Here is a 27,593-nt window from a genome sequence, read left to right on the forward strand (position 1 = left end):
ATAATTGAAAGAAGAGGACCCTTATTAGTACTGGTAAGTGTGAACCAGTACAGACACTCTCTGAAAACTGAAAATGGAGTTACCATCCTGGGTATATACTCACAGGTCGTTTAGTAAGTCATCATGCCACAGGGATGCCTGGACATCTATCTATGTTTACTGCTACACTATTCATTACAGCTGAGATCTGGAACTAGCCTAGATAATCACCAGGTGATAAAGAAATGGGGATATATAAACACAACAGAATTCCATCATTCTGCTATAAAAAATAAAATAAGGGTCATTTTTAGGAAATTGAATAGAACTGTAGATAACCATGTTAAATGAAATAAGCCAACTGAAGACACATATTCTGTGTTTTCTTTCATAATCAAAATCTTTATATTTTATACACATATATGAATAATATATAAACACAAACATACAGATGTGTGGTGAACATGAAAGCAGAAGAGGAATATGTGGGAGAAAGAAGAAACTAAAAGGAAGTGGGAGAGAAAATAAGGTAACAGGGGAGGAAAAGATAAACACTGCATTTAGTGGAATCTAGATTTAGCAATATGGGTGTGCTCATACATGCCCGTGTGTGTGTGTGTGTGTGTGTAAAGTCATGAAAACAGAAGGAAGAGATTATTTGGAGAGGAGAGACAAGGGTCAGCAATGGGGTGGAATGTGAGTAAAGTACAACAATACACACGTAGGAAAATGTCATATGAAGTCCAGTATTTTGTGCAACTAGCAATACCAATGAAAAGAACATAGCATGTTTATTTGAGCTACATAACTACAAAGAAAGTTTTTTTTTGAGATATGTAGCCCTGGCTAGACTGGAACTATGTGGACCAGGCTAGCCTTGAGCCCATAGTGATCCTCCTGCCTCTGTCTCTGACTGCTGCAATTAAAGGTGAGCACCACCATGGCTGGCTCTTCATTCTTACAGTCTCAAGATGTAACATTACCTCGTTCTTACATGTGGGTTTTGGATCTGACATATCACTAGTCAGACTGGGTATGTTTAGACACCCAAATGTATTTCAAAACAACTTTCTGATCTTTACTCTTTACTTACCTGATTACTACATGTGAACATGTGGTGTGTACATGTGTTCTCGTACTGTGTGGTCATGCATGGTGTGTGCATATGCATGCGGAGGTCCTAGGCTTGTGTTGGGAATCTTCTGCCATTTTTCTGCTTTATTTATTGAAGGAGAGTCTCTACATCATTAACCTTCCCAGTCTTGCATAGGTCATTCACCAGGCCCGCCCAGAATGCAGAGGGGTTTTCTAGATCCAGAACTCTAAACCTCCCAGCAAGTGCTTTCCACAGCTGAGCTATGTCCACAGCCCCATATGCTTTTTAACATCTAAGACCTTATATGGTAGTCACTCTTGATCGTCACTAGCTGTGGTTTGAAAGAAAATGTCCCCCAAAGGAAGAGGCACTGTTAGGAGATGTGGCTTTGTTGGAGCAGGTGTGGCCTTCTTGGAGGAAGTGTGTCACTATGAGGGTGGGCTTGGAGGTCTCTTGCTTAAGCTTTGCTCAGTGTCCCAGTCTATTTCTGGTTGACCTCTGATCAAGACGTCACCAGCACCATGTCTGTCTGCACGTTGCTACACTCCCCGTCATGATAATAGACTGAACCTCTGAAACTGTAAGCAACCCACCCCAACCCAATTAAATGTTTTCTTTTATATGCCTTGCCATGGTCAAGGTGCCTCTTCATAGCAATAGACAGTAGTAAAGCGCTCCTCTGGTCTGTATGTCTGTGTATGAGGACATCTCTGGGGAGGATTAACTAAGGAGGAACTAGCTGCCCAGAGGTGGATGGCACCATCCCACAGCCTGGGGCCTGAGTGGAACGAGAAAAATGAAGAAGAAAAGTCCGCTACACAGGCACTCCGTCTCCTAGTGCTCGGCATGCGGTCCACTCTGCTCCACCATGGATGAAATCTCTAAAACTGAGCTTTCTTCCCTTTAAGCTGTTTCTCTTGGGTAAGTATCACAGTCACAGTGACATTAATACACATAAATACTTAGAAACTGCACAATTCTCAGGGCACCCTTGGATTTAAGTGTCATCGCTGCCATGTCTGGAGAGGAGAAGAAAACTCCAAGCTGAGCTGGAGAGATGGTTCAGCAGTTAAGATAATACACTGCTCTTGCAGAGGACCCAAGTTCAGTTCCCGTATCCCCATGAGGCAGCTCATATCACCCTTAACTCCATTTCCAGGGCAATCGGACACCTCTGGCCTCTGAAGGAACCTGTACTCATATGCTCATACCCTAAACAGATAGACAAGACACATAATTAAAAACAATAACTCTTTTAAACAAGAAATTTCATACTTCAGTACTGGGGGCAGGTTGTTGCTGGTGGCAACCGCCCCCCCCCCCAACCGTTGTTTCCCCTTAGAGAAGTTACACTAGTTATTATTGGATGACAGAAAATGAGTCACGGCTGAGCTGTGACACATTTCTACCACCTCTGTGTCACTGTCCAGCTGGGCGAGGGGGTCAAGCATGTCATCTCAAGTCTTCTCGAGGGTTTCTGGAATGTTTCTTAGGTCCTGAGAATTTCAGCACAGCACAATTCATACACTGATATTTTTGTTCCTAAGTCATTTCCTGTCCAGCTCATAAGCCAGCGATGAATGTAACTAAAACAACAGCAAAAAATACTAACTTTTCAGTCTGCCGTAAGTGGACACAAGGCTCCTGACCAGCTGGGTAATGCAAACTGCTTGCCACGTCAATGTAGTAAACCACATGCTTGGGGACCTCGCTCTCCAGCACTCTCGGTAGCTCATTCTTAGAAAACTTCTTTTTTTTTTTTTTTTTTTTTTGGTTTTTCGAGACAGGGTTTCTCTGTGGCTTTGGAGCCTGTCCTGGAACTAGCTCTTGTAGACCAGGCTGGTCTCGAACTCACAGAGATCCGCCTGCCTCTGCCTCCTGAGTGCTGGGATTAAAGGCGTGCGCCACCACCAGGCTCTTATTCCTGCCCCTAAAGTACCTAGAAGCTTAGAGGAGCTCATCTCACTTTCCTGGATACTGACAGTCCCATCCCCGATCTGCACCAGCCACTGGCTGCACATGAAACATGACTATGCGATTTTCATTTTATTGTAACGATGTGGTACCCTCACACAAATATACATACATGTAGAGAAAACACCAATACACATAAAATAAAATTATTAAAAATAATCTAAATTAAGTAAAAGAGTGGGACTAGAGAACAATATAGCACTACAAGACATGAAATGCCACATAAACATGCTATCTCACTGAATAATATTGTGTTCATGTATATCACATATGTGTACATATACATACACATAGACAATTATAGGAGTCTAGGGATAAAAGAGCTAAGAAATGAACATGCAGAAGGGTGTATAAGGGAAATAATTTTAGATTTTCTTTAAAGAAACCTTTTCTTGTGAGTTTCTGGTTAAATAAGTATAATATAATGTATCTATGTGCTTGTTTTTACTTTTCCAAAGGGACACATAAAGACGCATCTGCCTGTAAAGAGTTTACCAGGTGTGTGTGTGTGTGTGTGTGTGTGTGTGTGTGTGTGTGTGGTGGGAGGAGAGACACAAGAGCCACAACGGCAGACAAGAATGTCAGAAAATGGACATGATGGGACACACATAATCTCGGCACTCGAGAAGTTGAGGCAGCAGGCTATCTACAAGTTCAAAGCCAGGCCTTGTCTTGAAGACACAATAATACAAACCAAACTATAAGAAATGCCAGAAAACCTTTGGGAGAAAGAAGCCAGACAGAACAGCAGGAACTGCCTGACCAATGCGAAGAAGTGCCAACAGATGAGACGAGTGAGGGCCACCGACTCACTGTGTGTGCCCAATGCCCAGGAGTGAGAAGGCACCAAACCCAACACAGCAGGTGGAAAGTCTCCTGCTCCATTACTGCCTTTTAGGATCCGTCAACAGAAACCTCTAAGAGCCCAGCACAACGTCCTTAAGCTGCTGACACTTGAAAAGTTCAGAGTGGGGATGCTGCTCCCTGAGGATGATGACAAGCTAAGCTCTGCCCAGAGCTCCCATTAGTTGGTTAGGGTGTGTTATCACTATTAGATCCCTCAGACCTCCCTATTAGCAAGCTAGGGTGCGGCACCACTGAACATTTAAGAAAGGCTTCCAGGAGAGAAACTCTAGGGACATCCCTTAAAATTCCTACTCTTGGGCCAGGCTGTGGTGGCACACGCCTTTAATCCCAGCACTCAGGAGGCAGAGGCAGGGGAATCTCTGTGAGTTCGAGGCCACTCTGGTCTATAAGAGCTAATTCCAGGGCAGCCTCCAAAGTTACAGAGAAACCCTGTCTCGGGAAGAAAAAAGTTCTTACTCCTGGCTCTACGTTCCAACAATATGGACACTGCCATGAAGGTTATCAAGCAAGGGATCTTAGGGGAGATAATCCTGGTTTATCTGGATGGGCCCAATATAATCGCAATATTCGTTACAGATAAAAGAGGCTGAAGAAAGAGGCACAAGAGAGATGAACTTGGAGAGGTCAGACAAACGTGTGAAAACTGGTAGGAAAAATCATAGTCCTACAACAAACCATGAAAAACTCACTCTTGGGCTGGAGAGATGGCTCAGTGGTTAAGAGCATTGCCTGCTCTTCTAAAGGTCCTGAGTTCAATTCCCAGCAACCACATGGTGGCTCACAACCATCTGTAAAGAGGTCTGGTGCCCTCTTCTGGCCTGCAGACATGCACATAGACAGAATATTGTATACATAATAAATAAATAAATAAATTTAAAAAAAAAAAGAAAAACTCACTCTCCACCTGAGGAGGCAATACAAACCTCAAGGACCTAAGCAGAGGACCTGGGTGAACCATGCTGCCATGCCCAGGCTTTCAGCCTACAAGATGACAATTCTGTGCTGTTTTCAGTCGCTAAACTTATGACACTTCTTTACAGTGGCAATGAAATTCTAACAGTTTCAAATATGAATGAATGTCAGAGCCATAGCTCAGTAGTAGAGTTCCTGTTAGCACGCACAAAACAAACAACATAGGATAAACATGGTACTGAGTACAAAATAAGACGAGCGTGGTGGTGGCACACATCTTTAATCCGAGCAGAGGCAGGCCAATCCCTGTGAGTTCAAGGCTAGCCTGACTCCAAAGCAAAACCGCCTCGAAAAAAATATACAACAAAAACGAAAACGCCCTCAATTAAAAACGCTAATAAGAATGAGAGAAGGACATCTGTGAGATGGACAGGACAACAAAGAACCAGAAATTAAAAGCTCAGATATCAACAATGGGGGAGGGGTGTCTATGTATCTTCACTGCTCCACTGAAGTACAACTGCACTACAGGCCAACAACCTTAGATTTGTTGATCACCTATGAAACAAACACCCGGGGGAAAACACAAACCACTGAAAATGAGAATGTGGTGCCACAGTGAAACCCTAATAGAAGAGATGTGGTCAGTAAGAGGGCCAAGCCGAGAACACTGCCCAACAGCACCAACGACAAATGATGAGAAGATGAGAAAAGGGAGAAGAATTAGTAAGGAAACAGTAACATTGCACACACAAACAGGCCGGGGGCAGGAGGCTTCAGATGGAAATAAATCCCTAAGCAGGGACATTGCTACGGAACTTCAAAATGGAGGGGGAAAGACGTTCAAGTTTCAGAGAGAAAAAGCAGTCCAAAAATGAGATGAAAATAAAAATCCACAGCGTTACTAAGACTTAATAAGAACATAGATCTCACCAGATAACTGAGCAGTGACTTCCAAACTCAGAGGGTAAAATAACTCTCAATTCAATAATTCTATTAAAAAGCAGAATGAAATCAGTTTCAAATTAACATTTTAAAATTATCCCATTCACGCTTTCCTTGCTACATGGATGTTCTTATTTTTCCACCCTGGGGAACAAGAGGACAATGTAGGGATCAAACGTGACAAGACATTTCAACTCATGTGTGCCTGCATGAGTTTATATGCACATGCCTACAGAGGCTAGCGGGTGACCAATCCTGGAACTGGAATTACAGTCAGTTGTGAACCACCTAATGTGGATGCTGGAAACCAAACCCAGGTCCTCTATAAGAGCAGTAAGGTCCTCAATCCCTGTATTATCTCTCCAGCCCCTTAAGAAAATATTTTAAATGTTTCTGCTTACAGAGTGTACCAAAAGGAACAAGAATGGACAAATAAAGAAGATTTAAAGAGGCCGCTTGGAAAAACCCATGAGGAGACAGTGGGAAATGGATCATTAGTGCAGTGCAGAGGACACGGGAAGGCGCACACACATCTGGGGGCAAGATCAGTATTTACATGTAATGAGTCACCTTCTCATCCTGCAGCAAAATACTTCACGAAAGCAAGAAAGGAATGGTTTGTTTGGGCTCATGGCTGGAGGACACAGTCCACCATGACAGAGAGGCCTGGCAGCAAGAGTATGAAGCAACTAGTCACACTGCAGCCATGGTCACGAAGCCAGAGAGGAACGGGCACTTTGTGCTGCCTGCCTCCATTGCCCCTTTATAATATTGAAAATATATTTTCAAGCCAGGTGATGGTGGCGCACGCCTTTAATCCCAGCACTCGGGAGGCCGAGGCAGGCGGATCTCTGTGAGTTCGAGACCAGCCTGGTCTACAGAGCTAGTTCCAGGACAGGCTCCAAAGCCACAGAGAAACCCTGTCTCGAAAAACCAAAATATATATATATTTTTTTTTCCAAGAAAAATATATATTAGTCCCGGACCTCAGCCTATAGAAAGGGACTGTCCATATTCAGGGTGGGTTTTCCCACCTCAGTTAATCTAGACAATTCCTCACACGCATGCCTAGAGATCTGTTTCCATGGTGATTCTGAGGCCCACCAAGCTGAAGAGAGAAGCAGTGATAAGGGTGACCACGCTGTTCCTGGTTTATATCTGGGTGGTAGATGGAGCCTTTTACTTTCAGGAGGGTGGGGTGAGAAGACCAATCTGGAAGAGAATACCATGAGCATGGCCCAGAACATGTTCAATTTTAAATTTCAATGAAAGAAATGATTTTGCACCTAAAAATGCTTTAATGAACAACGATGGCTTTCTGAAAAATACACAAGGCTAAGAGAAAATCTCTGATAAATTAAGAAGGAGGGTCCAATGAAGATGGAGTAGCAAGAACTTGGACTTACTATCCTTTATTTAAACAATAATAAAGCAAAAGCCAAGGGGATGGATATGGCTTTACCTGTACCAATTTACTAGCTAAAAGCAGCTGGGGCTGGGAGGAGCAGAGGGAGAGGGAGCCCCTCTATTAGCAGAGAAGTCTCAGAGAAATTTCCTGGAGTCTGGCTGAACTGTAACCTGTGTCTGTGAGCAGAAACCACTCAAGACTAGGAAACAGGAAATGACCCATGACTGCAACCATGCTGCCACCAGGAAGAGTGGAAGATCTCCCAAAAGACCACACCTTAGGAGTTAGGCTAAACTGGTCCCATAAAGCTAAAAACAAAATCAAAAGGACAAAACCAAAACAAAAAATCCAAAAAAAAAAACCAACAACCAATTTCCTTACAATCTGGTGAACAGAAAAAAAAGTTGGCACAACTTAAAGGAATCAGGGGGAAAATCCAGCTATCAACCACATTAAATTAATAAAGCCTCATACGCAAGCAAGTATTGTCTCATAAAGAGGCAGGGAAAATACAATCCATAATCATGAGTGAAGGAAAGGGAAGGGGAGGAGGCAGGAAGGGAAACCGAAAGACCCAGATGAACAAATAAAAATCATAAAATCAAACAAGTGCTGAAAATATACCTGCGTGGTAAATACACTGGGTCGGATAACCAGTGAGCTAGCAGAGGAAAGAGCAATGGACGCAGACGTAACGAGAGGCACTATGGAAACAAAGCACACTTAGGCATCGCTAAATGCCAACAGAAAGCATGCGGAAGAACTGCAGTTTTCTCGGAGACCACACTGACCAGAAACCTAAAGACATCAACTACTGGAGCAAGGCAATCGGGAATTCTTTGGCTATCGTGTCTTTCAAAAACAAAGGCAAAAATAAAGATCTTTTTAAAAAAAAGATTAAAAACAAGTGAAAATCTGCATGTGCCAGTTTCACTTTTGCTGCTCTGGTAAAACAGCCCAACTCAAACAACTTGTAGAAGAAAGGGTTTACGTGGGTAACTCTTCCAGAGGCAGGGACTCCAGACAACTGGTCCTGTTACATATACAAAGAGAAATGAATTCATCCATGCTGCCTGAGCTCAGCTTAGGGAATGATGCTGCCCACAATAGGCTGGGCCCTCCTACATCAATAAACAAGACAATCTTCTACAGACCCACTGACCTCTGAGATATTGTTATCATCTACAAAATTTTTGCTCAAGAGCTACACAAATTCAGTTACAAAAGAAAGTTTAAAAAAAATCAAAGGAAAAACCCAATAATGTTCTACGTAAGGAGATGATTTTTGTGTCTGTGTTCAGAGCCACCCTGGAATAAGGTACAGGCTGACGGCTGGAATTGCTATGAAGATGCCAGTGGGAAGGGCAGTAAGTCCCAGGTGGAGAGAACTACAGCTACAAAGGACAACTAAAAGCCCTTTCATAGAAAGCAAAGAAGGAAACAGAAAGAGAAAATAGAGATCACAACTGTTTTTCCCAAACATTAAAACTTTTCAATTTCAACAACACTTCACAGAAAGTTAGCCCCACACTGAGAAATGCTTTCAAAACATGCCCAATAAAGTTTCTGCATCCAGAATATGCAAAGAATGCTTGTAGTTCAACCAGAGGGCCCACTTAGAAGAGAAGAGCAAAGAATTCAAACATACCTCACCTGGAGTTCCCTTTTTGTTGCTTTGATTGCAACAGCAGAAAGAAATAAGGCCAAGGAGGAAAGACGTACTTCTGCTCAATTTCTCTCCCCCCAGTGGGGAAGCAAGCACAGTGGCAGGAGCCTGTGTGGGGTCTACTTGAATGGTTGTCAGGTTGGAAGGCAGAAAGGGCCCTGGAGTCAGTCTTGCTCCTAGTGACCTATTTCCATCAGCTAAAAGGTTCTAGAATAGTAGAAGCTGGGGAGCAACCTTCACAACGTGAGCTGTGGGAAACAGTTGAGATTCAAATCCTAACATCAAGGAGCTAGACAGCAGCAATCATCCCTGGACTCTCATCTACCAAAAAGCTCGAATAAAATGTTTCAAAGACACAGGGCACTTTAGCCACTGTCCTACCGCTGTGAAGAGGCACTATGACCAAGGCAACACATCAAAGAAAACATTGAATTGGAAGCTTGCTTAGTTTCAGAGATTTGGTCCATTACATCATGGCAGGAAGCACGGTGCCTACAAGCAGGCACTGGAGCAATAGCTAAGAGCTACATCCTGATCTGTAAGCAGAGGAGAGCCTGGCATGAACTTTTGAAACCTCAAAGCTCACCCCAGTGACACACTTCCTCCAATGAGACTACACCTTCTATTCCTTTCAAATAGTGCTACTTCCAGGTGAGTAAGCCTTCCAAATATGAGTCAATGGGGGCTATTCTTATTCCACCATCACATTCACTTCCCAGTCCCTCCAGGTTTGTGCCAATATCATAATGTAAAAAGTTCATTTAACCCATTTTTTCACAGTCTTTCACAGTCTCAACACTGTTTAAAAGTCCAAAGTCTGCCGGATGGTGGGAGCGCACAACTTATTCCCAGCAATCTCAGGAGGAAGACAGGCAGATCTCTGTGAGTTTGAGGCCAGCCTGGTCTACAAAACAAGTTCTAGGACAAGCTCCAAAGCTACAGAGAAACCCTGTCTAGAAAAACAAACAAACAAACAACCAAAAAGAAACACCAACAAAAAAGTCTAAAGTTCAAAGTCTCTTCTGGGATTCAAGACAATCTCTTTAGCCATAATCCCCTATAAAATCAAAATAAAGAAGCATATCAAGCCGAGCAGTGGGGTGCACTAATTCCAGCACTCGGGAAGCAGAGGCAGATGGGTCTCTGAGACAAGGCCAGCCTGGTCTACAGAGTGAGTTCCAGGACAGTCAGGGCTACAGAGAAACCCTGTCTTCAAAAACAAAAACAAAAACAAGCATATCGCATACTTCTAACACAATAGTACATTCATTACCATTCCAAAAGGGAGGAAAGGAGCATACTGAGGAAATACTGGACCAAAGCCAAGTCCAGAGCCTGGGCAAACTCCAAATTCTGCAATTCCATGTCTGACGTCAAAGCACTCTTCGGATTGCCAACTCCTCCTGTTCAATTCGTTGACTGCAACACACTTCTCTCTCTTGGCTGGTTCCAGACCTCCTCTGCAGCTTTCCTTGGCACGAATCTCACAATTCCGGCATCTCCGACATCTTGGGGTCTCCAGAGAAATCCAGGCTTTCCCTTCCCAGCTTAAGTAATGGTCTCCATAGGCCTCCATGCAGTCACACCTGACACACACCTGGCCTCGGTGACTTTCCTTGGCCACAGGAGACTCCACAACCCCTTTATTGTATCCTTGACTCTGAAGACAGAACCATTTGGCTGAAGCTGCCAAATTCTGCTGCTTGGTGGGGGCTGGAATCTGGCACCCTGTGCTTTCTTATGTGAGGTTTCCCCTAGGACGGGCTTTCCTCTTAACTCCTCTTCCCTTGTGGAAAGCTTAGCTGGTGGGGTCTTGCCCTGAGGTCACCACTCCCTTTATTCCATTCAGCATCAGGTTTTTCTTTAAACTTTTTATCTCTGAGCACTGGATTTAGCTCCATTGCACTTCTTGAAGCCCTCCCCCCCAACTTACATTTGCATTTTTCCTTGCTCAGTTTACTCCTTTTCATTTTCAATCTTCGTAAGAGTGAACACTATAACCACATGACACAGTCTATACTAGGCTGTCTTACAATCTCCTCTGCCAAAACCATTAATCCAAAACTCTTCAATTTTGCCTCACACAGATTTTTAGGACAAGTTCAAAAAAACAGCCACATTCTTCACCAAAATATCCTAAGAACAGTTTCTAGGCCACTGTCCCTCTGACACTTGAGCTGAGCTGATACTGCTCTCAGTACTGCTATCCTTGCTCTTGCTAGGGTGGCCCAGTAAGCCCCACTTGAAGTATTCAACTATTTTCTAGTCCAAAGGCCCAAAGTGTTCCATATTCCTCCAATAAAGAGCACAGTCAGGTCTGTCACCCCAATATGCCAGTCCCTGGCACCAAGTTCTGTCTTAGTTACTGTGCTACTGCTGTAAAGAAACACCACAGCCAAGACCATTCTTATGAAAGAAAGCATTTACCTGGGGGCTTGCTTACAGTCTCAGAGGTGTGGCTCATTACCACCAGGTAGGCATCCTGGTGGCATAGAGACAGGCACGGGGACAATAGCTGAGAGCTACATCATGATCCTCAGCAGAGAGAGTGCCAAGGCATGTGTTTCTGAAACCTCAGTGATACTCTTCCCCCAACAAGACCATACCATCTCAACAATGCCACACCTACTTCCACAAGGCCACACTTCCTAATCCTTTCAAATAGTGCTACTACCTCGCGACTAAGCATTCAAATATATGAGCCTATGGAGAAGCATTCTTATTTAAACCAACACAGGGCAGGTAGAATCCTCAAGTACTACTGGCCAGAATGCAAAATAGTACATCCAATTTGCAAGTAGCACTGGAAAATTTCATTCTTGAATTTTATGTTTTATGACCTGGAATTCCTATAAGAACTACAAGTGGGTGGTCTTTGTATCTTTATTTAAAATTCTTTTTTAAGCCGGGAGGTGGTGGCACACACCTTTAATCCCAGCACTTGGGAGGCAGAGGCAGGTGGATCTCTGTGAGTTTGAGGCTGAGTTCGAGGCCAGCCTGGTCTACAAGAGCTAGTTCTAGGACAGAAACCAAAAGCTACGGAGAAACCCTGTCTCGAAAATAAAAAAAAAAAAAAAAAAAAAAATTCTTATTTTAAAGCATTTTATTTATTTTCATTTTGTGTGCATTGTGTTTTGCCTGCACGTATGTCTGTGTGAGGGTGTCAGATCCCCTGGAACTGGAGTTACAGACAGTTATAAACTGCCATGTGGGTGCTGGAAATCGAACCTGGGTCCTCTGGAAGAGCAGTCAGTGCTCTCAACCGTCGAGACATCTCTTCACCCCTATTTAAAAGTCTTATTCCATTTTATTTATTTTGCATGTGTACATGTATGTGTGTGGACATGTGTATGGGGGTCAGAGGACAACTTGCAGGGATTTGTTTTCTCCTTATGCAGTAAGGATCCCAGAAATTGAACTCAGGTTTCAGACTAGGTGGCAAGTACCATCTCACAGAGTGCCATCACACTGGTGGTGCATTCTTACTTTTCTGCTGCTGTGATAAAACACCACAACCCAAAGCAGCTAATAGAAGTGGCTTAAGTTCCAAAGTGGTTAAGAGTCTATAAAGATGAGAAACCATGGCAACAGGCAGCAGGCATAGGAAGCTACGAAATCACATCTTTTACCACAAACACACAACAGACAGGGTGAACTGGAAATAGGGTGAGGTTACAGAATCTCAAAGCCCCATTTCCAGTGACATACTTCCACCAGCAAGCCTATGTGACCCAAAACTTCCCAAACAGCGCCACCAACTGGGGACCAGATGTGCAAATACCAGAGCCTGTGGGGAACATTTCCCATTCAAACCACCACAGGTAAATAAAGGGCAGAAAGCATTATGCTAAGTGGGAAAAGCCAGAGAAGGCTACATACTGTATGGCTAAATGATAACTGAGAAAAGGCAGTCCTTACAGTGACAGAAAACAGATCAGTGGTTGGTGGGGTCAGAACAGCAAAGGCAACCGAGGAAACGATAGGATGATGAAACTTGCCCTAGCACCCTGCTGTAAATTGGTCAAAATGCACTCAATATTACCTGGAAGATTATGTACCTCCATCAAACTGACTAGTTAAGTGAGTGGCTAGAGAGATTGCTCAGCTGCTAAAACAACTGGCTGCTTTTCCAGAGGACATGGGTTGGATTCCTGGCAGTCACATGGCAGCTCATAACCATCTATAATCCCAGTTCCAGGGGATCTGATACCTTATTCTGACCCCCATGGACACCAGGTACACACACAGTACACAAACATACATGCAGACAAAACACCCACACACAAAATAAATCTTAAAAGTTAAGTGAAACTACAGCACTGGGGAGGCAGTGTGTTCAAGACCAGCTTGGTCTACAAAGCAAGTTCTAGGACAGGCAGAACTGTTACACAGAGAAACCCTGTCTGGGAGTGGGGGAGGACAAAGGAAGGAGGAAAGTAAGTTAATTAAATAAAATGAAAGAGAGTTTTCACATAGTCACTCTAATAAAAATATCATTTGGTCTTTATGTTTTGCTCAGTTTGGCTCATTATGGGTTTAAGAGGAGCATGTCACAGCCCTGCTTATGGGTGAATCCACAGATCATTTCTCAATCCTCTTCTCTGCTTGTCTCTAATATAAGGAAACGGTAAACATGAGTATCTTTCTGTGTTTCTTCGGTCTCTTGTAGCTGAGAAGGGGCACGTGGTCCATGTGGGCAATGAGATGTGAGGGAAGATTCTGGCATGTTTCTGCTTCACTCATCAGGACAGCTGGGAAGAAAGCTCAACAGATCTACCCTGAAGGGGGCCTGTCCTGAGGAAGGAACCTCAGGAGAGAAAATGCCTCCATCAGACTGGTCTGTATACAAGTCTGTGGGGCACTTTCTTGATTGACTGATGTGGGCAGGCCAAGTCCTCTGTGGGCAATGCTGACCCTGGGCTGGTGGTGCCCTGTAGTTGTATAAGAAGGCAGGCTGGGTGAACCACAAGAAAGAAGCCAGTATCCTCTATGGCTTCTGCATCAGTTCTGGCTTCCTTGAGAGATGGGGTGTGACCTGAGAGCTGAGTGAAATAGCCTTTTCCCCAGGTTGCTTTTGGCCATGGTGCTTAATCACAGCAACAGAAACCCTAACTAACTCAGGGCCTCCAAACAGGAGGCCAAGTCCACATCTGAAGGGTGGAAGGGCCTTGTCCTCGGAGACAGGCTAACTAATCACTTTAGTTTCCTCATGTAACTTCTCAGGATGTGAAAATGGAAACCTTACTTAAAACACAGTTCAGCTTGGACTTCTAGTACTTATAGCCAAAATAAACTTATAAAGAACAAAAAATTATGAGAAAAATATTTTAAAATAAAGTAATAAGAATGAGAAAAATAATTTGAGAATAAAGTAACAAGAAGCACTAAATAATTTGTAGACTAAAGAAACCAACTCTTCCCGGGTAGAAACAAGTATAAGGAGCCCGAGAGATGGCTTAGCAGCTAAGAGCACTGACTGCTGTTCTAGAGGACCTGGGTTCAATTCCCAGCACCCCCATGGCAGCTCCGAATTGCAATTCCAGTTCCAGGGGATCTGACATCCTCACATAGACAGGCATGCAAAGCAGCAATGTACATAAAACAAAAATAAATTATTTTAAAAAGAAATAAGCATAGAGTATAGAACAACGATCTGCCTGATTCTTTCCAGGAGACCCTCCAACCTGCTCTACTGTCATTGTACAAGTGTGTCTACCAAATACAGGTACTTCCCCGGGGGCAGGACAGAAGGGAAAATGGGAGTGGGCTGGCATGTGTCTAATGACATCACCAGTGGGCAGAACACCAATGTTAGCGTACTGTGAGCACAGAACACTGTCAGACTGGGGCGCACGTTCATGAAGTCGGCACACAGTATACAGGTTAGATAAAGAACTCAACATTCTCTGCCAAAAAAGGAAGAGGTAAGCCAGTCAGCATCATTTAATCATTACAAGGAATTTTTGTATGAGTTAAATTACAGAAGAAATCTTTTCACCAGTTTTGAAAACAAACAAAGACACCTTGGAAAGGCTGTCAGTGTTCAGTAAAATAAGATGACTTCCCACTCGGTCTGGTGTCAGTCTGTACTACTAACCTCAGGAGCTGCGTCCTTCACAATCCTCTGGGCTCTGGTGCTAACTACACTGGTAACACTGGCCGTATCATTTTTCTTTCTTTTGATTCTACTTCTCTTACAGAAATCAAGAGCCAGAAGAATGAATCCAGAAGAGTTCAACTAATGAAACCACAGTGACCAGCACTTAAGTGAATTCATTTAATTTGAGGAAAATTACTCGGCTTGAATATTAAATGACTAACAGGAGAAGATCATTCCCAGGAGTAGTTACGAAGTGACTTCAGTGTTTGGTGTCCAGTGTGGAAAGATGAACAGAGTGTCTCCAAGTAAGTTACCCCAGGATGGGCCAGCTCTTCCCACATTAAGGCCAACAGAGTATCCACCCATGCAGATCCACTCAACCCTGCCTTGTATCCAAAGGCAGCCAGACAGCAGCCAAGCAAGGCAGCCTGGCTGCACTCCAAAACAAGTTTACTTATAGACAGGGGAATTCAGATCCCTATACTTTCATGTATCTCAAGTATTTAGCTTTTAAAACCATTAAAACATACAAAACCTAATCACAATTCACTCACAAATGATACAAATGTAGACAGGCAGTTTTTGCCACCGGATTTAACAACTGTGAATCGAATAAGCACACTTTCCTTTCCAATCCACACACTAATATTTTATAGTATTTATACTTTCAAACAAGAAGAACAATCTTCAATTACTGCTTATTAGATAAGGTAAACATGGAGTTATTGAATTACTTAAAGCCAAACAGCTGCCTTAGTTATTTCTAGACCCAACCCTTAACTCCAGAGTGATTTAATTTTATCTTTAAGTCCTAGCTTCTTCTGGGCTCCTCCATCCAGTGGATGCTATGGCTTGAGTATGGGATGTCCTCCACACTCATTCTCCAGCTGGAAGTGCTAAAAAGACAGGTTGTGGAGCCTCTGGGACTAGGGCCAGGCTGGCGTCTCTTGTCTCATCCCAGAACTCTAATGTAGTAAGGAGGCCGCTAGTTAGTTCCCAGCGGCTTAGCCCTGATATAATCACACAGAACTGTATTAATTAAATCACTGGTTGGCCCATTAGCTCTAGCTCACTCTTACACCTTAATTTAACCCATCTCCATTCATCTGTGTATTGCCATGTAGCTGTGTCTTACTGGATAAAGTTCCCAGTGTATGTCTTTGCCGGGGCTACATGGCTTCTGCCCTTCTTTCTCCCAGCATTCCGTGCACTCCTCTCCACCCCACCCTGCTCTGCTATAGGCTCAAAGCAGTTCTTTATTCAGTAAGGGTAAGCACAGCATACACAGGGATATCCCACATCACTCTAAAGATAAGAAATTCTAGAACACGGGGCCAACAAGTCAGACGTACATAGGTATTAGCAGTAATCAAGACTGTAAAGCAAAGACAAACATGCACACCGCTGTATTCAGGAAGGTAGAGAAAAGAAGTACAGAAACTTAACACCACCTACACTCACCGTCATTCACAAGAGAAAGCGGAAGGAAGGAAGGAAGGAAGGAAGGAAGGAAGGACGGACGGACGGACGGATGCCTAAGACATTTACAGGGTAAGATGTAGTGATAGCACATGGTTGATAAAGAGGGAACATGAGCGAGGTAGGATGTTTTATAAAGTGAATCAGGGAACGTAGGACCTTTGTTCTACATGACACCAACTTCCGTTACCTCCATTTAATTACATTTTATGTGTTTTCATGAATTAAGGTATTAGGAATAAAATATAGGTGAAGGAGCTGGAGAGATGGCTCAGTGGTTAAGAGCACTGTCTGCTCTTCCAGAGGTCCTGAGTTCAATTCCCAGCAACCACATGGTGGCTCACAACCATCTGTAATGAGATCTGGCGCCCTCTTCTAGCATGTGGGCACACATGGAGGCAGAATGTTGTATGCATAATAAATAAATCTTTAAAAAAAAATATAGGTGAAACGTTCCTAAACACAACAAAATGTGAGCTCACTGTAAACTGTCAGGAACAATTCAACAATACTGTCCCTGCTGTCACACAGCACAACTAAAAGTCTAACTCATCACAGTAAGACAAGTGTGGGACAAGGGCAATTTATATAAAAAGTAAAGATATAAGTTAAGATTTAAGACAAAACTCAGCAGCGACCAACGAGAAAAAAAAGTAGGCCTAGAAATGTCTCAGTGGGTACAGCATGGAGAAGCTGCTAACCTCAAGCCTAAGCCAGGCATGTTGGCACACACTCATAATCCTAGCATTTAGAAATGTCCTAAAGAAAGAAACAAAATTAAATACCAACCCTACTCTGAAACACAAAGATTTGCTGGAGTTTAGCCTCAGTAATGACCATACAGATAAGATATAAGAAACACTAAGCACAGAAATGAAAGATCTGGTCTAGAAATGGCTCAGAACAAAGGCAGAGGACTTGGGTTCAATCCGCAGCCCCTACATGGTAGAAGGTTGGAACCAGTTCTGGAAGGTTGTCCTTTGACCTCTGCATGTACATCATCATAACATTTACTCCACAGTCACACACACGCAATAAATAAATTAATTAAAGTTTTTGAGCCACGTGTACACAATTTTAAACACAATAACAAAAGAGCAAACTAGCTCACGTGTGCCTTGTGAAGGAAGTTAGGAGAATGACATTCAAGAATTTTACCTCTACTACCGTGACTTAAAAAATGATCAACGGGGCTGGAGAGAAGGCTCAGAGGTTGAGAGCACACTGGCTGCTCTTCCAGAGGGCCCAGGACAGCCAGCAATACACAGAGAAACTTTGTTTCAAAAAACAAACAAACAAACAAACAAACAGATTCTTAAAAGGCCTAAAGTAGATAAGTAGATACTGACTTGATTAAAAGAGCCTCTATCAGAACCACAAACAAGAAATGGAGAATCCATGCCACAAACCAAGAAACTCAGGAGCAAGAAGCTCTGTACTGAGGAGCGGCAGATCCAGCCCAGACTTGCTTGCCGGTGCCTGAGACAACAAAGGAGCATCTGCTGAGGAATTAAAGAGGTCTGGGCATTCTGAAGCTATCCCAACTGAAAACTTGTCAACATGCTAAACAGAAACAAAACCTCATTGCAGTATGTGCTCTAAGAGTGTGAAACAACCTGAGTTGTCCACTGACAGGGAACTGATACTAGTGCAATTGCGTAATTATTATAAAAAAGCAAATGGTATTTTAAAAAATAATACATATAATGGGGCCAGGGAGATGGCTTAGTGGGTAAGCCCACTTGCTGTGCAAGCATGAGGACATGAGTTCGAATCCCCAGCACCCATCTAGACAGCTGGCAGAGACTGCAATCTCTGTGCTAGGGAGGGCAGACAGAGAGGACTGGCTACTGGGGCCTGCTGGCTGCTAGCCTAGCTCTAGGTTTGAGAGGCACTGTTTCAAAGAAATAGGGCAGAAAAAGTAGGACAACCAACATCTTCCGATCATCTTTTCACCTGTGAAGACTTCCAAACCTGCATGTGTACATGCCACACACCACACGTAAACACATCACACAGAAAATAGCCTGAACGCAGGAACGTGTAACAAATCAAACTGTAGACCAGAGTCACTTTCGGGAAGGGGCCATTTACTGTGTGTCTGCAGTCTTGATTCTTTTCTAACAGCATGTTCATGAATTACTAGTGTCACCTAAAAATGCAACATATACATAAAAGAGTTCTGGTTCTAGTCAGAACTAAAATCTGGAGAATCATCAAATATATCTAAGAATTATGTGCTAGCAGGAATGACGAAAATTTATTTTCTCTGATGGTTAAATGCTTCCTGTCATATATCATAACCAGGTCAGCCAAAGTGAAAAGCAATTCACATCTTGTTTCTGAAAGCCTAGGGTATTCACACCGGGTGAGGAAGAATCCTCACAGTTTCCTTGGGAGCAGGCAGGCCTTCGTCAAAGGAAGTGACACCATCTGAATTACTAAACTCAAAGTGACTTACATGAAGGAAACACTGGAGAGCCACAGCCCTCTGAAAACAATGCCTGCTCCCTCCTCTTCCCTCCCCAGCAGACAATGCTGTTGGGGCTGAGGGTGCAGTGCAAGGGAAAAGCTCATGTCTTGCATACACTGAGGCCCAAGGTTCAATCCCCACTACTGACAAAGAATAAAAGTTATCAGAAAAAACTTTTATATAATAAGAAACATGATATGATTCTAATCAGGAGAAAAAAAATCTAATTTTTCCTGTTCCTTCTTAACCCAATACTTCTTTATCAAAAATTAACATTAAAAACTATATAGATGATAATTTCAAATACATATGCATACAGAGTTTATCCCAACTCCCACCCCAAGGGTAAGCTCACCACTGTGTCAGTCAAGCGTGCCCCACACTCTAAGGAGGCGAACTTACTGAAAGTCTTGCAGATGTCCGACACAGCTTTGAAGACTCGGTCAGAGAAGTTCACTTTCACCTTCACGTATTTCATGTTGGGAAGCTGTAGCCGGAGCAGCTTGTGCTGGGGCGTGAACTCAAGCTTGGCGTCTGCCTGGATGCCATACTTATCCAAGGTCCAGTGAGTCTTAAGCAGCCAAGTTCTCTTCTTTTCCCACCAGAGAGCATGGTCAGACCAATCCTTTTTTACATCTATAAACAGCAAACAGTAAACAAACAAAAAAAAGCTTTAAAAAAAAATCACAGACTAGCTGGAGAGAAATTAAAGACAGAAAACAAAACCTGGGTACTTTAAGAAAAACAATAGATACTAGAAAACTAAACTGAGTACTTAAGAAAAACAAGAGACTGTTAGTGACAGGCGCAAAAAGTACAAATGGCGGAGAAAACACTTTCTTTGCTCTCAAAACCCAGTGCACACCAAGCCAATCGGACAAACCTGCACTGTGGAGACAAAGAGTCCTGGGACTGAAATAGGAAAGATTAATAAAAACTGAGTGGTGGATTTGGAATTCAGCTTTGAGGAATGGGTAACAGAATTCCTATAACATACATGAAAACAGTTCATTTCTGAAGCTACACACATGTGAAGGTGGGGCTGGAGAGGCAGCACTTGATGTTCTTACACATGGGCTCCAGGGGAATCTGATGCATCTGGCTTCTGTGGGCACCAGCACTCATGTGTACATATACCCCATACAGCTAAAATAAAATAAAGTCTTAAGAAGAAGAAATAAAAGTAATGTGTTAAGGGCTGGAGAAATGGCTCAGTGGTTGAGAACACTGGTTACTCTTCCAAGGGACCCAGGTTCAATTCCCAGCACCCACATGGCAGCTCACAGCTGTCTAACTCTAGTTCCAGGAGATCTGACACCATATATGCAGGAAAAACACCAATGTACATGAAATAAAAATAAATGTTAATACAGTAAGGGTAGGAACATGGACAGGGAATAAAAGTGAATAAAGGTGACACTCTAGGTGAAGAAAGCGTGGAAAACTCCAAAACAAATGTGAACAGCCTGCAGCCTAAACATACTTCCCCAAAACATCCTGAGGAAGGTAACTCAGAACTGCCAGTTTCTATTGCTGTGACAGAATAAACATCATGACCAAAATTGGCTCAGGGAAGAAAGGGTTTATTCTGACTTAGAACTCTAAGGTCACATTCCATCACTGAGGGAGGTCAAGGCAGGAGCTATAAAGCAGAGGCCATGGAGGAGGGCTGCTGACTGGCCTGCTCCCCATGGCTGGCTTACCCTGCACAAGGGTGGCACTGCCTACAGTGAGCTGGCCCTCCTACATCAACCGTCAATCAAGAAAATACCTTACTACAGGCCAATCAGATGAAGATATTTTCTGAATCAAGATTCCCTATTCTCAGATATGTCTAAGTTTGTGACAAGTTGACAAGAACCAACCAGGACAACAATCACACAGCCTGGGAGCATGAGAAATGGCTCAGTGTTTAAGAGTACTGATTGCCCTTTCAGAGGACCAGGGTTCAATTCCCAGCACTCACATGGCAGCTAACCACTGTTTGTAACTCTAAGATCTGACACTCTCACACAAAGATAAATTCAAAATGTATGTAAAATAATAATAATAATGATAATGATAATGATAATAATAATAATAATAAAAAGCATACGGCCCAAGTTTTTTCTTTGAACATATATATTTCAGTTCAGAAAGCATTAATATCTACTAACTGCTTAAGCAGCTTTAGAAACCAAATACACAGGCTGGAGAGATGGCTCAGTTGTTAAGGGCACTGGTCACTCTTCCAGAGGATCTGAGTTCAATTCCCAGCAACCACATGGTGGCTCACAATCATCATCTGTAATAAGATCTGGTGCCCTTTACTGGCATGCAAGCATACATGCAGGCAGAGCACTGTATACATAATAAATAAATCTAAAAAAAAAAAAGGAAAGGAAAGAAACCAAATACGTGATACTTGGCTACAATCAGATAAGTAACAGTAAACCTGTAACAGGAAGATGCAACCGAACTTCAGCTGGTGTTTATAGTACTATCTAAAGAAAAGTCTTTCCGGACCAACCGTATATTAAGCTTACTATGTGGCAAAAAAAAGAGAGACATGACTTTAAAAAGCAAGAAAAAAAGCAAACAAGTGTTCTAGAGGAATAAAGGGCCAAACCAAAGAGAACTCAGCACCACCAACCTCAAAGAAACTGATATGAACATCCTTAAAATAAAAATGGCTGAGACACTCGGAAAAGTGCTAGCAACCAGCAGGACTGACATAAAGGGGAGGACACAGTGCCGTGGCCCAGCTCCCAACTCCCTGCTAAGGATCCAGCCATACTTTATAGCAGTGGAGACACAGTCTCTTTTATATGACAGTTGATGAATGGTATCTTATTCAAAGCAAAGATGATTCTCCAAGTTATTTCCCCATCAAACTATCAATCTCATTATTTATTTATTTTCTTGTTTTTATATCCTAACCAAAGCTTCCTCTCCCTTCCCTCTTTTTCAGTGTCCCCTCCTCGTCAACTGAATTTAATAAAAAAGGTTTTTTCAATATTTGTTTTGCACCGGGATAGTCCAGTCAATCACGGCGCTGGGAGCTCACCTGCAAACACACGGGGAACTGTTATACATGTTGGGTTCACGTCTTATTTTCCAGCACAAAATCTGACAACTTTTGGAAGTACCAAGTTCTTAACTAGCTTAGAGCAGACAGGCTTTTTTATATATAAAGAGTCTGGTCACGCATGCTTCTTTTCTCTTTCTGAACAGAGACTATGCTAATCAGGGGAAGCTGAGCTGAGCCGGTTTATCTGTGGTTAGATATGCAATCCTTCCTCCCCACACCTCTACCCAGGCACGTCTGTAAAGATGCCTGTGACAATATCATTAAGGAAATAAAGTCAGATATTTCCAGCAAGCAAAAGAAAGAAGGGAAGGCTGGTAATAACACTCATCCTGAGGCTGAAGTAAAGAATCATTAAGGGCACTTGTTGCTTTTTTGCAGAGGACCTGAGTTTGATTCCCAGCACTCACAGGACAGCTCACAGAGATCTGTAACTCCAATTCCAGGGGATCTACTGCCCTCTTCTGGCCTCCTTGTGTACCAGGAATGCCCATGGTGTACACACATACACATGCAAGCAAACATGTAGATAGAATATTGTATACATAATAAATAAATAAATATTTTTTAAAAAATAAAATAAATAACTACTAATTAATTTTTAAAAGGCACTCTAATTCCAAAAATCCAGAAGATTTGGGTTCCTCCAGAGGTGATTTACTTATGGAATAGGGGAGGGCCCACTGCAGAGAAGGAGTGAAGCAGTTGCGGGGGTTCGGGAGGGGGGGTTAGGGGGGAAAAAAACGGCCAGTAAGTTGGCTGACTAACCAGTGTGGACAACTGCAGTCCATTCCTTCTGAGAACTAACCCGGGCTTGGTATTTCTCCACTTGCTAGGTTAAACATTGTTCTGGGGTCATTCAATGCCTTCCTGGCTACCTCTCCAGTGGCCTAGGGCCGTGCACTCCACAGGCACAGCAAGTCCAGAAATCTCTGTGCTTTAGCAAAAGAAGTTGCTGGCATGTCAGGAATCTGTCCACACAGCTGACAGTGAACTGGGAGTGGGAGTCGCTCCTCAGCACCTGCTACCAGCCTGAAATAAATGCTGAGTGATATGAAGTGCAGCTGCCTGACAGGGTAGCAAGGCAGAAGCGGTGCTTTCAGCTATAACAAAGGACAAACTCAAACAATGTCAAATGTGGTCCCGAGGAAGTGCTTAAGAGCGAGCGTGGCCTGAGGGGGAGCAATCTGAAATAGAAGCTACACACACATTTAGACTGATAGGCAACTCGCTCCAGACCACAAAAGTTACGAGTGGTCAGAAAGTACACTTTTGAAGTAAGAAACACCCCACTTAAGATGTAAAGCTAAAGGTGGTGAACTATGGATGGCTGAGGGACCAAATGCACCAACTACTGGCTCTTTTGTGTCCCCAGGAGCTAAGAATGGGTTCCAGTGTCCATAAGCACAGGGCCACACTCACCTGTTCAGATACAATGACAGCATCTGCCTTCAACATCAATGTCATCCTGACAGACAAGCTGTGGCCCTCCAGATCTGAAGGACAGTGCTGTCTGGACTGTCTGTGAGCTCTTCACATAAGCAGTGTTAGAGTAAACTTCATCAGATAAGAATACACTGAAATCTCTTCTGCTCCCTCCCCATGGACTATACCCTGAAACTGAGAGTTAGAATAAAGCTACCCTCCTTTTAAAAAAGAAAGAAACCCACTTCCACAAAACCCTCAACTCTCCATCAGCTGGTCTTCAGACTGGGTCCAGGGCACAAACACTCTCTGATGCCCATTTTCCTTGTTTCCCCGTTCCCCATCAGATACACAGTGCATCATTACAAAGGTCTGAGAGAGGCTCAGCTCACACTGGAACATGGAAATGAACGGAACGGGCCTGTTTATAGATCACAAGTTGACATGCTGACCTGGCTCTTCCATGAGGGAGCAGCCTGCCAGCACCCAGCAAGGATAAACATAGACAAGGACAACAAATAATACAAGGACGGGATCTCCTGTGTGGGAGCTATTCACCCACCTTACGATAGACACTCTTACCTATGGCAAGGCAGGCGGGACCGATGTGCTCTATCCACAAGAAAAGGACCTAAACTGGGTGGTAGTGGCGAACGCCTTTAATCCCAGCACTCGGGAGGCAGAGGCAGGCAGATCTCTGTGAGTTCGAGACCAGCCTGGTCTACAAGAGCTAGTTCCAGGACTGGTTCCAAAGCTACAGAGAAATCCTGTCTTGAAACGCCCCCCCCCCAAAAAAAAAAAAAGAAAAGAAAGAAATAAAAAGGACCTGATCTTAGGGGGGGAGGGCATATGTAGTGCACCTAATCTCAGTCCTGTGGTGGGAGAAACAGACATATGGCTGGAGCTCCCTGGCTAGCCAGTCTAGTTAGAGTCAGTGAACTTCCGGTTCAGTGAGAAACTATCCCCAAGAACAAGGTGAAGAGTGATGGAGGTCAAGAGTGGTGGTGCACACATTTAATTCTGGGACTTGGAAGACAGAGGCAGGAAATCTACACAGAGAATTCCATCCCAGAGTAGCTAGGGCTACATAGAGAGACTGTCTTAGTTTGGGTTACTATTGCTATGATGAAACACCATGACCAAAATCAAGCTGGGGAGGAAAGGACTTATTTGGCTTACACTTCCACATCCATAGTCCATCACCAAAGGAACTCAGGACAGGAACTAAAAAAAGATGGGATCCTGGAGGCAGGAGCTGATGCAGAGGCCATGGAGGGTGCTGATTACTGGCTTGTTTCCCATGGCTTTGCTCAGTCTGCTTTCTTACAGAACCCAGGGCCCTCCTCCATCAATCACCGGTTAAAGAAAATGTTCTAGAGGCTTGCCTGTAGCCTGAAATTATAGAGGCACTTTCTCAACTGAGGCTCCCTCCTCTCTGATGACTATAGCTTGTGTCAAATGGGCATAAAACTATCCAGAACAGAAATTTGTTTCAAAGAAAAAAGAAGTTGATAGGGGGCTGGAGAGATGGCTCAGAGGTTAGGAGCATTGCCTGCTCTTCCAAAGGTCCTGAGTTCAATTCCCGGCAACCACATGGTGGCTCACAACCATCTGTAATGAGGTCTGGTGCCCTCTTCTGGCTGCAGACATGCACACAGACAAAATAGTGTATACCTAATAAATAAATAAATAAATATTAAAAAAAAGAAATATAAAAAAAAAGAAGTTGATAGAAGACACTTGACATTGTGTCTGGCATGCATGCAGCATCCAGCATGAGGGCACACGTGCACATGCACACACACACAGTGACATCAACTTCTGGTACATATATGTATGCATGCACGGGTACATGTGTGTATGAGTGCACGCACACACACAGACAGACACACACACACACCAAAAAGAAAAATGGTGTTGGAAGGTGGCTAGAAGGGGAATTGTGTAGCCTGGAGCATATATTGAAACAGTGGACACTCTGGTATTACAGGAGTGTGCACTATAGCATCTGTGGAGCTCCAGAGACAATTAACAAAATCAAGGATGCACCTTTCTGTGGATTCCCACGATCACAGAGCCATCCCCAGCACCTCCAGGCACTCTTAAGGACAACAGGCTACCAGCCTAGTCTACAGTATTCATCACCATTGCTACAGAATATCAACCAGCATCCGTCAAACGATATATTAACAAGCATCTCTTAACCTGTGTGCCAAAAGGCACTGTTCCAATGCTAGAGACGGTGGTGCTGGATGAAACAAAGCTGTGGCACCTGAAGGAGACTGATGACCAGACGGCTGTTGTCGGCAGGCGCAGACTCCTGGTAGCAGGAGCCTTGTTTGCTGTAGAAAGTTGTCCAGGTTTTACTGTGCGCATGAGATAAGCGATTTAGTGACTTTCAGTCTGGTCAGTATTGTAATTGTCTAAGTAGCATTTTTTTAAAAATTGCTTTTAAGTCTAAGCAATTTTTAAAAATACTAATGCCTAGATCCATCTGCGAACCAGAGTTATTCTGTCTGTGGGCCGAGGTCTATATTTGTTTTAGGTTTGGTTGGGGGTGTAGAAATAAAGGTGAGTATCTCCTACCACCAACCTTTTATCAACTATGTCAAAATAGGTCTGGAACTGGTTTTAAGCAGGGGGACTTGTGCTTCATAATAATAGACTACAATAATGTTCACTGAGAGGGTGCAACGTGAACAGGAGCCCAGAGACGAACTGAATGCTGACGTCTGGGCGAGGGCACAGCCACAGGTGACAGGAAAGGGATGGCAGGTCCCAGGAGCCCTTACTGTAGCTGAGTGGATGACCCTGGAGCGGTCTCCATGGAGCATCCCACAACTGGCTCCCTATGGCAGCAGCCAATCCCATCCGCTCTATTCATGAAGACGAAAGAAGGTTTCCCATCCAGGAGAGCCTGAGAATGACACACTAACTGACAAGCACCGGCACAGACAAGTCTAAGAGCCAATGCACGTCAGAAGCGTGAGTCGGGGAGAAGGAGGCTTACCTTGCTGACAGGCTTCTCACTGAGAAAGGGGGACTCACAAAACAGGTTTCCAGAAAAGACAAATCAAGCTACCAAGCTGTTGCTATTTTACTACTGCTTTATATAAAAGAACTTGCTTTTCAAAGATTGCGCTCAGTATGGTAAATGACCAGATGTCTCCAGATGGAAAAAAGGTTTATGTAAGTTGTAAAGGTCTATGGAAGTGGTTTAAGGTGGGTAAAAAACTGAGATTTAAAGATTATAATAAGGCATTAAGTCTTCAAAATTCCAAGTTTTAACATTAATTAATGGAGTTCTGATAGACTGTTAATCTGGTCTTGGTAACAAAAGCATGGGCTACTATGATAGCCGCAGCCTCAAAAGTTTACATTTTCTTGGGTTGTTTTCTAAACAGACTTAAAAGTGCTTCTCATTGTGCTGAAAACCCCTCTGTCTGCTCTCTCTACAGCCAGCCCTCAGGATAGGACGTGCTTTTACCAGAGGGCCATCTTTTGGGTCCTCCAAGCTCTTCCCCTTTGTCTTCGTCCCTGCTGAGAAATTCGTATTACAAATGAATGTTTATGCTTCTACTATGTTGGTAACTTTTCAGGCTTTGTTTTGCTATGGCTCAAAGGTGTGAGCCTATTCCAGCTGTTAACTGCTTATTCTACAAAGAGGATTTCAGTGCAGATTAAAAATCATGCTAAGACTTTCTATCCATATAAATATATATGTCAAAAGACAACATCCAGGAATCAACTGCAGAGCCCACCAGTAAGCCCAAATCATGATGAAAACCAGTGTGAACCAGTCCGGCCAATGTGATTTGCACCTTGTTTCTTCATACTTGGTCCAGATGCTTCTGATGGAATTTCCATGTCTCCTGCCATTAGCTGACTCCCCTCCCCCGCCGCACCTTTGACCAGCATTCCAGCCTTTCTGGGCCCTCTCCAGCTGTGAAGCAGTCAGAGATTATCCTTTATCGTCAACAAAAGGCTGAAACATCCGGTCTAAAGGAGACTCTAATTCCCCAAAGCCCACTTCCTTGTGAGTAGGGACTGAGAGAGCCTGGTCACTAGCACTAACTTTGATATGTTGATAGGCATCAAAGATACATGTCAATGAAGAGCCATATATGTCCCTTCTGCCAGAGGTAAGGGAAGTGACTCCTTTTGGGTGACGGGAACCTGTTTCATAAGTTCCTGAGGAATGC

The 27,593-nt window shown here is 43.5% G+C and overlaps 1 protein-coding gene across 2 annotated transcripts in view; it reads right to left on the minus strand.

Moving 5' to 3' along the window:
• The window catches only part of Fermt2 (FERM domain containing kindlin 2), a 78,587-nt gene that overhangs the window by 33,277 nt on the left and 17,717 nt on the right, over positions 1 to 27,593 (minus strand). For both annotated transcript variants that reach the window (XM_050162348.1, XM_050162347.1), the window contains exon 3: positions 19,302 to 19,535. In XM_050162348.1, coding sequence (XP_050018305.1) covers positions 19,302 to 19,535 — 234 coding nt within the window. The remainder of the gene's footprint in view (positions 1 to 19,301; positions 19,536 to 27,593) is intronic.

This window comes from Alexandromys fortis, unplaced genomic scaffold (assembly GCF_014885135.2).
Source record: "Alexandromys fortis isolate MF-2015 unplaced genomic scaffold, M_Fortis_MF-2015_v1.1 scaffold_130, whole genome shotgun sequence".
In the NCBI taxonomy this organism is placed as follows: domain Eukaryota; kingdom Metazoa; phylum Chordata; class Mammalia; order Rodentia; family Cricetidae; genus Alexandromys; species Alexandromys fortis.